This window comes from Pleurodeles waltl, chromosome 2_2 (genome assembly GCF_031143425.1).
Source record: "Pleurodeles waltl isolate 20211129_DDA chromosome 2_2, aPleWal1.hap1.20221129, whole genome shotgun sequence".
In the NCBI taxonomy this organism is placed as follows: domain Eukaryota; kingdom Metazoa; phylum Chordata; class Amphibia; order Caudata; family Salamandridae; genus Pleurodeles; species Pleurodeles waltl.
The window spans coordinates 1,072,580,165-1,072,592,514 of NC_090439.1; the positions used below are offsets into that span (position 1 = coordinate 1,072,580,165).

The window sequence follows — 12,350 nt, forward strand, 5'->3', positions numbered from 1 at the left end:
CAAGGCCTATTTTTCTAATAGGTTAACATGGGGGCTGCCTTTAAATATCCTTAAAGCGCAGACTCTCTTTGAAAGCCAATAAAAATGTGGAGTTTAGGGCCTCTGAGCTCACAATTTAAAAATACATATTTTAGTGAAGTTGGCTTTTAGATTGTTAGTTTGAAAATGCCACTTTTAGAAAGTGAGCATTTTCTTGCTTAATCCATTCTGTGACTCTGCCTGTTTGTGGATTCCCTGTCTGGGTCAGTTTGACAGTTGGGCTGTTCACACCTCTCCTCTAGACAGTGACTCAAAGGGGGCTGGGGTGTAGCCTGCATATCTTGATTAGCCACCTGTGCTGGAGGGGAGGTGAGGGGAGGAGTGGTCACTCCCACCTGAAAGGACTGTGTCTGCCCTCACACAATGCCGTCTCTGACCCCCTGGTGAGTGTCTGGGGCCTGGCCTGGACAAGGAAGGATCTTGCAAACACTTGAGACTTTGCTTTGAAGTTTGCCAACTTCAAAGGCAGAACTGGGTATAAGAAGACCCAAAACCCCAGACTGGTAGAATCTTTCTGGAATCAAGAGGAACCTCTGCCCAGGAGAAGAGCTGAAGGAGGAGTACTGTCCCTTTGCTGTGCTGCTTTGCTGGACTGGCCTGCAGTTGCTGCTTCTGCCCGAAAAGAGTGCAAAAGGTGAACTTTTCTGTGTGTCCTGCTTGAGAAAATTCTCCAAGGGCTTGGAGTAGAGCTTGCCTCCTGTTGGAAGTCTCAGGGACACCAAAGACTTCAGTTTCCTCGACCTGCAGCACTGGGAACGGTGTGTTTTGTGCTGTTCAAGAGGAGAACCCACTGCGCCGCCGCCAATGATGCCGCTGGCCTGTACCGTGACCTGCCAACGCCACACAGAGTTGCATTGCCCCGCTTCGCACCGCAACCCTGGTCTCCCCGACGCCATCATCGGACGACTTCACCGAGCCGCTGCTCACACTGCGACCTGTGGGCCCCGCACTCTGGCATCGCCTGCTCACACTACAGCCTGGGCGTCCCCGACGCCGCCGCTCCTGCTGACACGCTGCCTGGGCCGCGGCCTGTGGACACCGCTTGTGAAGTACACAAAGCACCGTCCCATCCCGCGCCGCAGCCCCGGTCCACCGACGCCAGCACCATCGACTCCTGTGTCATCACCAGACATCCTGCCTGCACCGTGGCCTGTGGACACCGCTCGTGAGGGTCACGAAGCGCCGTCCCGTCCCGTACAGCTGGCTGCACCGTGACCTGTGGACACTGCACGTCGCAATGCCCTGCTTCACACCGCAGTCCTGGTTTCACTGACGCCACTGGACGCTGTCACCGAGCCGCTGCCTGCACCGTGACCTGTGGGCACCGCACGTTGCATCGTACCACTTCGCACCGCAGCCCCGTCGCCATCCACGCCGGCACAACTGACTTAATCAGCCTGGAGTTCGATCTGCAATGTGTGTGAACTCAAGGTCCCGATGACTCCTGCACCGTCTCCGGACCCGACACTGCGACGTCGGTGACGCCGCCCTCTGGAGCTCACTGCGAGGATCATGACGCCCTGCAAATCCAAGGTACTGTTTGCGGGTGTTCCCGACACCGTAGCTGGGCCGCAAAGCCGCGGCCGGCCAGAACTGTTGGTTTTGTTGATCACAACGCCATGGTAGCCCCAGGTGGAACTATCGACTTCAAGGAACTGTAGTTTTGAGTAAATCTTGCATAATTCATTTTTTTCTCACTGTATGTTGTATTCTTATCGTATTTGGTCTTGTTTTATATAGATAAATATTGGCTTTTTTCTAAAACTGGTGTGGTGTCCTTTTGTAGTGTTTTCACTTATTATTGTGTGTTATGTGCAAATGCTTTACACATTGCTTCTGAGATAAGCCTGACTGCTCGTGCCAAGCTACCGAGGGGGTGAGCAAGGGTTATCTGAGCGGGTATCTCCCTTATCTTAACTAGAGTGAGGGTCCCTACTTGGGCAGGGTGCAAACCGACTGCCTACTAGAGACCCCATTTCTAACAATGCTATTCTAAATTTTCTTTTAAATATGTACATACACTTCCATCCTAACGTTTACTTCTAACACTTTAACCTACCTCATGCAGTCAACTCAAACTAAACCATTCAAGATTGCCTCTCCGAATGTACATGGCCTGACACACACTATAAAAAGTTAAAAAAATAAATAAATACTTGTATTGGTCACAACAAACCAGATATTACATCATTGCAAGAAACCCACCTTACCTCACAGGAAAGTGAAAAATTAAAATGAGATTGGGTTGGCCAAGTCATACATGCAAGCATCACTTCCATTAAAACCACTAAGTAATCCACACAACAAAGGAAATGCGTTGTTCCCATTATCTTCAACAAACATTAGCCCTACAAAATAATGCAAAAATGGGGCGATTCAGAAGGGAGATGCATCTTCATTAAACTTCGCATTTGCAACACTTTTTTTAACAGTGGGATCGATATACGCTCTTACAGACTCTAAACCTACTTTTTTTATCTCATTTTAGCAGATTACTGATGTCCTTGGGGTCCTCCTGATTATTTATAGAGTGACTGGAATGTCACTATTGATCCATTTATTGACAGACGGGGCAAACCTGACACCCCTCATAATAAAGATGGACACATGCTTCTGGATTTCATTAAAGATAATACACTACAGGAACCCTGGAGAATGGCGAAACAATGCTGAAGAGAAAGTCCTCCTCTCTCTCGATTCAAAAAAATCTTTTGACAGAGTAGAATAGGGCTATTTGTTCCATACCACAGAGAGGGTGGGATTCAGCAAATATTTTATCACTTTTACTGGAGGCATGTATCATTCATTGTTTGTGACATAGTTAATATATTGTGAGAATATCCAAACATTCGCACATTTTGGCTTTAGATTGAGAATTACATAATGGAAAAGTCTCCTAATCTTTTCTTGACAAAGCATTTATCACTTTTACACGACTTCTCATACTTGCCCTCATATCCATTCACACCTATTAAATGGCTTTCTGCAGCCCTCCGCTTAGTTTAGCTGAAATAATCATACTACATATCTGGAAGACAAATGTTATCCTGACGATTAAATTGTGGCATGAAGACATGTTTGATGTGGATACATTTGAGAAAATGATCTATAAATTAAATGACCATTTGCAGCAATTTGATTATATATGGTGCCCTTTTTTAGGTTCACGACAATTCTGAATTTGTTTAGCCGCAAAAGTTGATAGGTTCCTATCTATTTAGGGTCAAGTGTTTACCCAAGTATTATTGTTTACTTGCACACTCATAATCTTTGATAAGACGATTGATTTCATGTACATGTGAATGTGGTACTTAAATATTTTTTGTTCTTTATCTGTTATTGTTTTGCTAATCCTTTTGTGTATCATCAGGACTTTGATTATATGATGGTATTTAAGTGATGATAATTACTTATTCCTTTTTGAAAAACCAATAAAGAATTGAGCTACAAAAAAAGAAATAGTTTGACCAAAGTGAAAATGAAAGCACACCGAAATAGTTACAAAAAAACATTAGTTTACTAAGGACAATAATTTGTTTAGTTAAAGAAAGAAAATGTAGAACCTTTAGTGAATCCTGTTTAGGGAATCTAGTTTTGTTATGAAAGCAGCAAAAAAGATGCATTGGTGCCAAGGTCGGATGGGTCAGATCCGGTTAAGGGTAAAAAGTAATGATGTTCCCAAAAAAGGGGAAGAAAAGAGTAGCATAGGGGTCGGGAAGTAAAAGATGAGGAAGTTAAGATAGTGAGAGAACGTGTGGCAGGGGAAAACCCACTGCGAAAAATGCAAGAAGGTTCTGAAGGCCCAGAGCAGGAGTTTGAAAAATAGTTGCACAGTGACCGGATGCAAATACGGAAGTGAGACGGGACGTTAGTGAAAGAACAAATTATATAGTCAAACTTTGTAGACCACCATTTTCAGCTTTACAAAAGGATGCCAAAGGCAATCTTGAAAAAGACCTTCCCTGAATTGGTTATTACCAAATGACGAATTTCATCCCTATTGAACATTTGAATTCAACAGTTTAGAGAAAAAATGCTTTCTCAGAAGCTGTATTCTGTGACTTTGTTTTTCTTTGAAATCACATACATCCACTCTGTACTGATGCATTCTGTGAGAGTAGCCCAGTGTACCTTACTAAATCCACGGTTTCAATAGTAAGATAAGTAGGAAATTAACTTAAACCCTTCTCAGGCAAAGGGGTGTCCTCTCTAGTCTCTGGTAGGTGGGGGTGTTTTATGAGCTCGACAGAAGCGGTGGGTTAGGGAGTTAAAGGGCCTTGAGAATTAATGAAGATAGTACATGAGTACCCCAGGATGGTGTATTTGCACCTGAGGGCACTGCTTGTTTCAGTTCACAGGGATTGCACAGAAGATCATGATCTTGTCTTCTTTGGCATTGAATAAAATCGCAGGCAGTGTCCTGTGGAAGCGGTGGAGTAAAAAAGCAACAAGTGAGAAATGCAGTCTCTTCTGACATAAGATGGTAGAAGGAGGAGGAGGATGACATTTATGGGAATGGGAGGGGTTACTGGGGCCGGAGTATATTAGGAGACTGCAAATACTTTAGGAGCGTGTGAGGCAAGTGGGAGCTGTTTCACAGTGAATACATTGACCCCCCTCAACCCCCCCCGCCTTACTGTTACTTCCATTGGAATACCAACATTCTGAAAAGTCAATACCAAAAAAAACAACAACAAAAAATGATTGAAATTGGAGAATTTCTCCAACAGCTGTTGTGGCTAACTAGTGGGTCAATGACTGAAGCAGTGATCGCCAGTGCGTCCTGAATGCACGGAAATAAATGCACTCTTTTTCAGAGCAATAGGATTTGATGCTTTTAACTTACTACCTGCCAAAGCCTATATTCTTCTCACACCAATCCAGTAGCTTCCCAAATGGTCTTTTTGTCTGGTTTTGTGTTGTAATGTTTTTAATTTCTGTAGAAAGAAAAAATAATTGTAACTAGTTCTTGCTTCACTTTTAAATTTTATAGAATGGTATTTGTTGACGTTAACTTTGACAGTCTTTCAGGGATGTGGATTTCATATAACCCAACACCTAGAACATTTTGTTTGGGGTCAAGGAGAACACGTTTTTATGTTTAATTTGTCCTTGGGGCAAGTAGGCCCAGCCCCCAGGAACACGAACCCTTTGGCTGCCAGTTTACAGTACATCATGGATCTAGGAAAGGCATTGTCGGAGGTTAAAGTAATATTTGTGTCCATATGTTGATAGTGTTTGAACTTTCATTTATGGCTCATTATTGCAAACCCTTTATCATTAGGGAGAGCGCTCTAAGAAGTGTTTAAGCCCGGACTGCACTACTGACCATGGTTCCAGAATATCAATGTGTACACTTGCAAAGTTTAACAATATGAGGCTGCGTATAATGCTACCAGCGTGCTCTCTGATTAGATGGAAATATTTGCAGAAGCTTGAAAGCCTGATTGATGATTCCTTGCTTCTAATATATAATGTTCACGGAAAAATGCAACTAGGAGAAAAAATGTTTTGCTAATCTACTGTGAAATTGTAGGTACCATTTCATTGATGCATCATTTAGTAAAATGTGTTGATGCATGTTAGTAGTTCCACCAAAATTCATAATGGAAAATCAGTGTAACCAGTTTCAACAAGATTATGGGAAACACAAAAATAAACGAGCATTGGCAAAGCCAATAGTTCTGATATATTGGTCAGCATCTTGGTTTAGTCAATGCATTTCAAGTTTTGACATGGATTTAGTAAAAACATTTTGTAGTGGGACCTGCTGGCCCTCACCGTTAAGACCAACATTGGCAACCATGTTTTGGTCTCAAAAAGCTCACATTACCTCAGGAGTCCTTTACACTGAACAAAACTACTTTGTGTGCTGATATGCTCCTTGTGAAAAAACAGAATGCTGTCACTCAGTTAAGTCAGCCAATAGATATAGATAGAATTTTAATAAAAATAAAAGGTTTTGGTTAGTGCCAGACCTAATTAGGGGCCGAGTTCTTAAAGATAATCACTGCAGGGTATGTTAGGTCGCAGAGGGGTATACAGTGGTTTGTGAACACGGCTGGAAGAGAGAGCTGTCCGTCTAGGTTTAAAAACTGCATATCCCTTGACGCCCTTTCATACTGTGCAGCGATTACCATTTAGTTAACTGCAGAGTATGTAAGGGCGCTGAATGATATGAAGTGGTTTCTAAACATGCGGGACAAGGGAGCAGTCCCTCTGTTTAAAGACCACTGCAGATTAAAGTAGTTAACTTCTGCTGCTCCACTGGAGGAATTATCAATGATTCCATGTTAGAAGAGTATTGCAGAATTACCAGATTACTCTGATTCTGTGAGCAGTAATCCTCTATGGCCTCATTTTGTCAGCCTCTTTCTGTTTAATTTCAAACGTATCCAGTGTGCCAAATTACTTCTGGTGTATCATAATTTGATTAATAACCTCTTTTATTTATTCTGCTAGCTAGATTGTCAGATTGACTTGTTTGCTGAGGAGCATACCTACTTGATTTTAACGAGTTCCTTTCTGTGTACAATTCTCAAATAGTGCTGCATTTGTTTTCTACACCATCTGCAGAACAAGATCCAGCTGCCAGGTGACTGCATGCCGTGTGTGACACCATTAACCTCTCCTGGCCTTTTGGTCTAATGCACCTTGCTAGTATTTAGAGGTTGTAGCTGCAGTGTTAAAAGTGAAAGTTAGATTTCACGATGCTGTTGTTTACAAACCCATGGTCTGCTGAAGCTGGGAAGTGCCACTTGGCAGCTACTCAAAAGGTTGTGTCTGAGTAGTGCATTCCAAGCAGTTGATATAGAGCGATATCTTACTTAATGTTAAAACAAACATTTCAGGAAAACAACCTAACAATAGAGCTATAGTGTACATTAGTTTACTTCAATGTAGATGGAAACATGCTCTTCCTGGAACTCGAGAGACGAGCAGATACCAAAACGGATCTCCGACTGATTAGAGGGGCCAGGGCGTGCAGAGTCAAAGGCACGTTCCAACCGAATGCAGTGAAGCAAATCCAGAAAAACAATCCGAAAGATAGCGCTTTATACAGGGCATACCTAGAAATCTTCAGATTTATGAGGGCATGATTGGCGAGTGTGTGCCTGAGTGAGTTCATGTCTTTTACGGCTTTCGTAAACTTGAAGAGTGAATTTCTTGTGATGTTGGTTGCTGGTTTATAACCTTGCATCATTGGCTGGCTGAAGTAAATATAGCGCTTCTTGGAACTGAACTTTTAAGGCTTCTCACTTAAAAACGCTATAAAAACCTGGTATGAATATCCTGTTCCAAGACAGCCTTATCTAGTTTGTTTATCTTGAAAACCGATCCTATTCAGGAAATTGTAATGTTTTTCTGGTGCAGGCTTGTTTCAAGATACTAAGAATGTTAGATTTCATGATAACCACACACTTGCAAGTGGAATGACTCGCTGCTGTTGTTTCTCTCTTCTAGGCAGCCCAAAAGGGAGGCTTAAGAAACCTAAATTCCCTTGATCCAGAGGTTCTGTCTGTCTTTGTTCCTCCATTTGCCGTGAAGGATGAGCCTGCACCCCAACAAGCTACTTACAGTAGTTTCAACAAGACAGCGAAGCGGCGTTCATTTAGGAAAAAGAAAGAGAAATCCAAAGTCGAAAATGTAAATAGTCAATCTGAGGACCTAAAAGATCATACTGCAGAAGATGTTAGTGTTCCAAAAGATATAGATCTGATTGGATTGCCCCAGCTTTGCTTTCCAGGTAAGGTAGTGTTTATTCATTTTTGGCTAATTGCTTTTAGTCCCATGTGGGGACACTGGCCCTGCTTTACGTTATTTTTTTAAAATAAGTACGACTGTTTTAACCATATGTATTTATTTTTCATGTTATCACGATCCATATTTCTTGTGAAAGAAATTACATTGAATCCATTACAGTTGCACGTTCATACGACCGGTGCTTGTAGTCTCCCTTGGGCACTTGTAGGTTTGGTGCAATAACCATCCATATATAAAATAATATTTACATCGTACTACAAACCTCTGCAGAGCAGTTGTTTGGGGGCGAGTCTGAAAGATAGCTGAAGATACAGGATTTTCAGTAATTTATACCTTAAAGGACTGGCCAGAGAGAGCCAGATGTGGGGCCAATGGCCTGGGTTTTTAAATCCGCTATCTGAAACCCTGCAGTAGCATTCGGATATTCTATGTTAACAAGAGCAACAAAGGTGCCACGTACAAAACTACATTTATGCAGTCCAATGTAAAATTCTTTCTTTGGTTTTTGATAAAGTATAGGCTGGTCAGCTGCACTGTAATGTTAGGTTCCAAAAAGCTGTTTCCTGTCATTGACACTAGGCCTACCCACACAAGTGACATACCATTGTTCTTGTAAGACTTAGGGGAACACTGATTAGAAGAACAAGTGTTATTTCCAGTTGTAATTCTCTGCATTTCCACCTTCCAAATGTAAAATAATTTGTAAGAAAGAAGTAAATTTGAGAAATATCCTCTAATTCACATGCTGGTATGGGTACCCACAAATTCAGAGGAGTGCAAATTACACCTGCTTCTAAACTCCATTTATTGTGCCCATTTCGGAAATGCATCATTCCTTGATACCTACTTTTCACTATTTATATTTTACTATATGTATTGCTCTATACCTGGTACACAATGAAAAACCATTGCAGGGGACAGCTCAGTTACTTGTTCTGGGTACCTCGCTCTTGGAAAACTCACAAACCCTATGTATCTCCTCAACCAGCGGGGTCTAGCAGATGTAATGGTATATAGCTTTTCTGAATCGTCTATTCATTGTGATGAGAAGTTACAAATAAAAATATTGTCACAAATGCCTTTTTTTTTCCTACTACTTTTCAATATTTTTCTATTCCAACAAGTGGATTCTGAAGAAAACCTTAAAGGATCTACTCAAATGACCCCCTTGCTGAAGTAAGAATTTTGCCTAGTTTTTAGAACTGCATTGCTTTCCAAGAGCCACCATATGTTTCACAGCCTTTTCCACCACAAACTGGAAGGAGAGTGAAAGCACAAGAGAAAGGGAAAATGGTCTTTGTCTCAGGAAAATGCGAAAACTGTGTTAGAAAATGGCGGTTCCTGAATCAAGTCTGTCTGACCCTGAAAGCTGGGAAGATGGTGATTTTAGACCTGCAATCCTTTCGTTGGTGCCATTTTCAGGAAAGAGAAACACTTTCTTCTGCAGCATTTTGTTATTGCATTTATTGCATAAATACGATTTAGCTATATTCTGGCTCATTTCTTAGATAGCTACAGGAGAATCCTCAAACGCTGGGTACCTTTAGAATCCCCAGGATGTTGGAAAATAAGGATGCAAATTTGGCGTGGATAGCAAATGTGGAAAAAAAGACATTGGGGTTTAAGCGCAAACTACCCTAAACAGCCCAAAAAAGACTTGGCATAAGGGTCGGGAAGGGGCAGAAGCGAAGGGGTTAAAACAAGTTTTGTTGCGACAGGTTATAATATTGTAGCTATGTTTTTCATCTGAATAACATATTAAATGTTGAATTTATTTCATTTATTTATTTTGAATCACATGCTTCTTAGTGAATCGATCAAAACTCCGGAGGTTTGTTGGGGAGCTGTGACAATGTTCGTAGAATAAAATTGAGGAACGGTGAGCAACATGTTTCCTTAGTTGAGTTGGCACATAGCCAAAGTTTGGCCAAGCAGATGAAAGCTGGCGCTGTGGTAGGTCTAGAGAATTGAGTAACTTCTGCAAAGATTTCAGTTTGTACATTGCATCTTGTGTGATCTTTATAATGTGGATGGACAGTCTTAGGGTACTGACAGATACCAGCATTTTTTTTATAGCTATGAATACTGAGGGGGCCTTGCTACTGAAAGATTGGTACCAGTCAATCGAGTACATTGTAGATTTGGGTCTGGATAGAGTGCTGCCAGGGATGATGGTAACTTAGACTGTAAAAGATCCTGTGGCACCAATGTTACCAGCAAATAGGCAAGGACACCAAGTTACCTCTTTAGCGTCTGCAGTTCAGTTTTGCTCATGTTGTTGATGTTGATGCAGACAGATTTCAAGGTATCCGTTTGGTGATTCAATGATGATGGCCTCATGGATTGAATTCTGGAGAATTGTCAATACGCAACGTACTTGACTTGCCAAGCTATAATTGTCAAAATTCTCCTTTGCTTATTCACAGGCACCAAAAGGTGATGAATGGTCATAGAAACTGGGCCTTTAACTGAAGGGGAGAGTTAACTGCATAATCCTGTGTAGCAAACTTTAAAAAGGGATGAATTATGTCACATTTCAAAACCCAAACAGATCCCATCAAACAAACCGACATTCTAGAATGCCTGTTTTGGTGATTGTAAGAGATGCAGAGTGCTTTATAAAAATTATTTTATCTACATTTAATAGCTCCTTCAGAACGGCTAGAATGTCCTCATATAAGGATCGTAACCTTTTGTTCAGTTCTCGCCTTTTTCTCAACTTAATGGTAGATTCACATCTTGCAATTCTGTGTTTAATTATTAGAGACTATTCAGTGCATGCTCTCACAGTGCCCATTGGTGTATGCCATCTTCATTGAACTTGCGCGGCAATATTTGATCACTGTATATAATCCATACCAAAATGCACTCCATAAGACATGGACTGTATAACTAATCTAGATCATGAGCTGTTTCTTGATGTATTGGTTGTTTTTGTAAAGCATGCTGCTAGCCTGAAGGGCAGGCCCATGTTAAAGATATGTATGCATGTAAAAAAAAGAAAAGAAAAAGAAAGTAGTTCTCTCCACCAGTCATTGCAGACCTCTAAAAGGGCCATAATTGTGCTGTTTCACTCTAAGCCCTTAACAGTCCAGTCTTAGCAGGTATCGTAGATGTACAGCAAGTATTTCTTTCCTTGAATCGAGGTTAAAAGGGCAATGCAGTCCTGTATTGCCAACAATTGAAAGCCATGAGCTTTCTAGAACGATGCTTTGTTTGGTGTCAGCTGTGGTTTTGATACGTATTGACATAATTGATTTTTATTCAAATGCAAGATTGTAAGTGGATCTAAAATAATGACGTGAGTGCCTGCAACTGGTTGAGAACAGCTAGTTTCAGTCCTCCTGCTCTGAAACTGTAAGTGTATAGGTGTTAGTACAAACCACTCTGCTGAAATGTACCAGTCCTATTTATAAGAAGCCATCATAATGTTTAGCTCGAGTTGCTGTTTTAAAGCTCCTTTTGAGACCTTCAGTTAATCAATCTGAGAAATCAAGTTAATTTGTTGTCCCAGCTACTGGCTAACATGTGATGGCTGTTTGTTTCCTTTCCCCCCAGCAGCCGTGTCTTTTCTCTTACAACCTGGCACCCTTAAGCGGTCAGCAGTATATAGTGGATGCAGCACACCTTTTATACGTGCCTTTTATACCTTTATTAGGTAAACATTTAAAAGGGATGTTTCTTAGTGTACATAATAAGCATTTGCAATGCAGTCGGTCTTGCATTTGCGAGAGTTAGAGCTATTGGTGTTGTAAATGACAATGTCTTTTACCCATGTGTTTTAGTTTGGTGTAGAGTGTATGTATGTGGTTTGGAGTGGAATTATGTGGGTTGAATTGGAACTGTTAGTTAAGGAATTGTTTGGGGTGGAGTTGTGTGATGTGGAATGTATTTGTGCAGTGGAATTCTGTGGCATGGTAAATAGATAAGAGTGAGAACTTCACAGAATAGAGAGAGATGAAGATAGAGGGGTGTACGCAGTTTGTGCACAAAGTGGTGAATGAACTTCAGACAGAGGAGCAAAAAGTGCATATGAGAAAGACCAGGCCACTGATGGATAAAGAGGGTTTGCCTGTGTATGCAGAAGACACCCCAAGAAGAGGAGCAGAGAGTAGGTTTGAGGGACGGAAAGCCTGAAAGGCACAGGAAAGAAATTGTGCTCAGAGACCTGACGTGAACTAATATGAGAGGCAGGGCGAGTATGTGAGAGCGAGAGAGGGGCATGAAAGCATACAAGAGAGAGGGATGAGTGTAAGGGGCACTCGGATGGTGGGGGAGGCGAGAGGTGGATTAGTGCATATTGCAAGGAGCTGCAGAAGGTAGCAGAGGTGAGCAGGCAGTATAGAGAGGAAATAGGGAACGTGGAAAGAAGTAGAAAACAAACACCCATGAAGTGCTAAATCAAAAGAAAAAAAAGTAGTTTACTAAATGTTGGCTGTGAAAGGATAAACGTTGCCCATTCAAAAGGATGGTACAGAGGCTATGCTTTAGAGAAATGGCAAGCACAAGAAGAGGCTAATAACAGCAAGGCTAGGTCTGACAGGTAT

The 12,350-nt window shown here is 41.6% G+C and overlaps 1 protein-coding gene across 1 annotated transcript in view; it reads left to right on the top strand.

The window, feature by feature from the left end:
- DENND3 (DENN domain containing 3) overlaps positions 1 to 12,350 on the top strand; it is a 372,298-nt gene that overhangs the window by 37,075 nt on the left and 322,873 nt on the right. Inside the window, exon 2 of the mRNA XM_069220830.1 lies at positions 7,504 to 7,786. Within this exon, the coding sequence (XP_069076931.1) occupies positions 7,504 to 7,786 (283 nt within the window). The remainder of the gene's footprint in view (positions 1 to 7,503; positions 7,787 to 12,350) is intronic.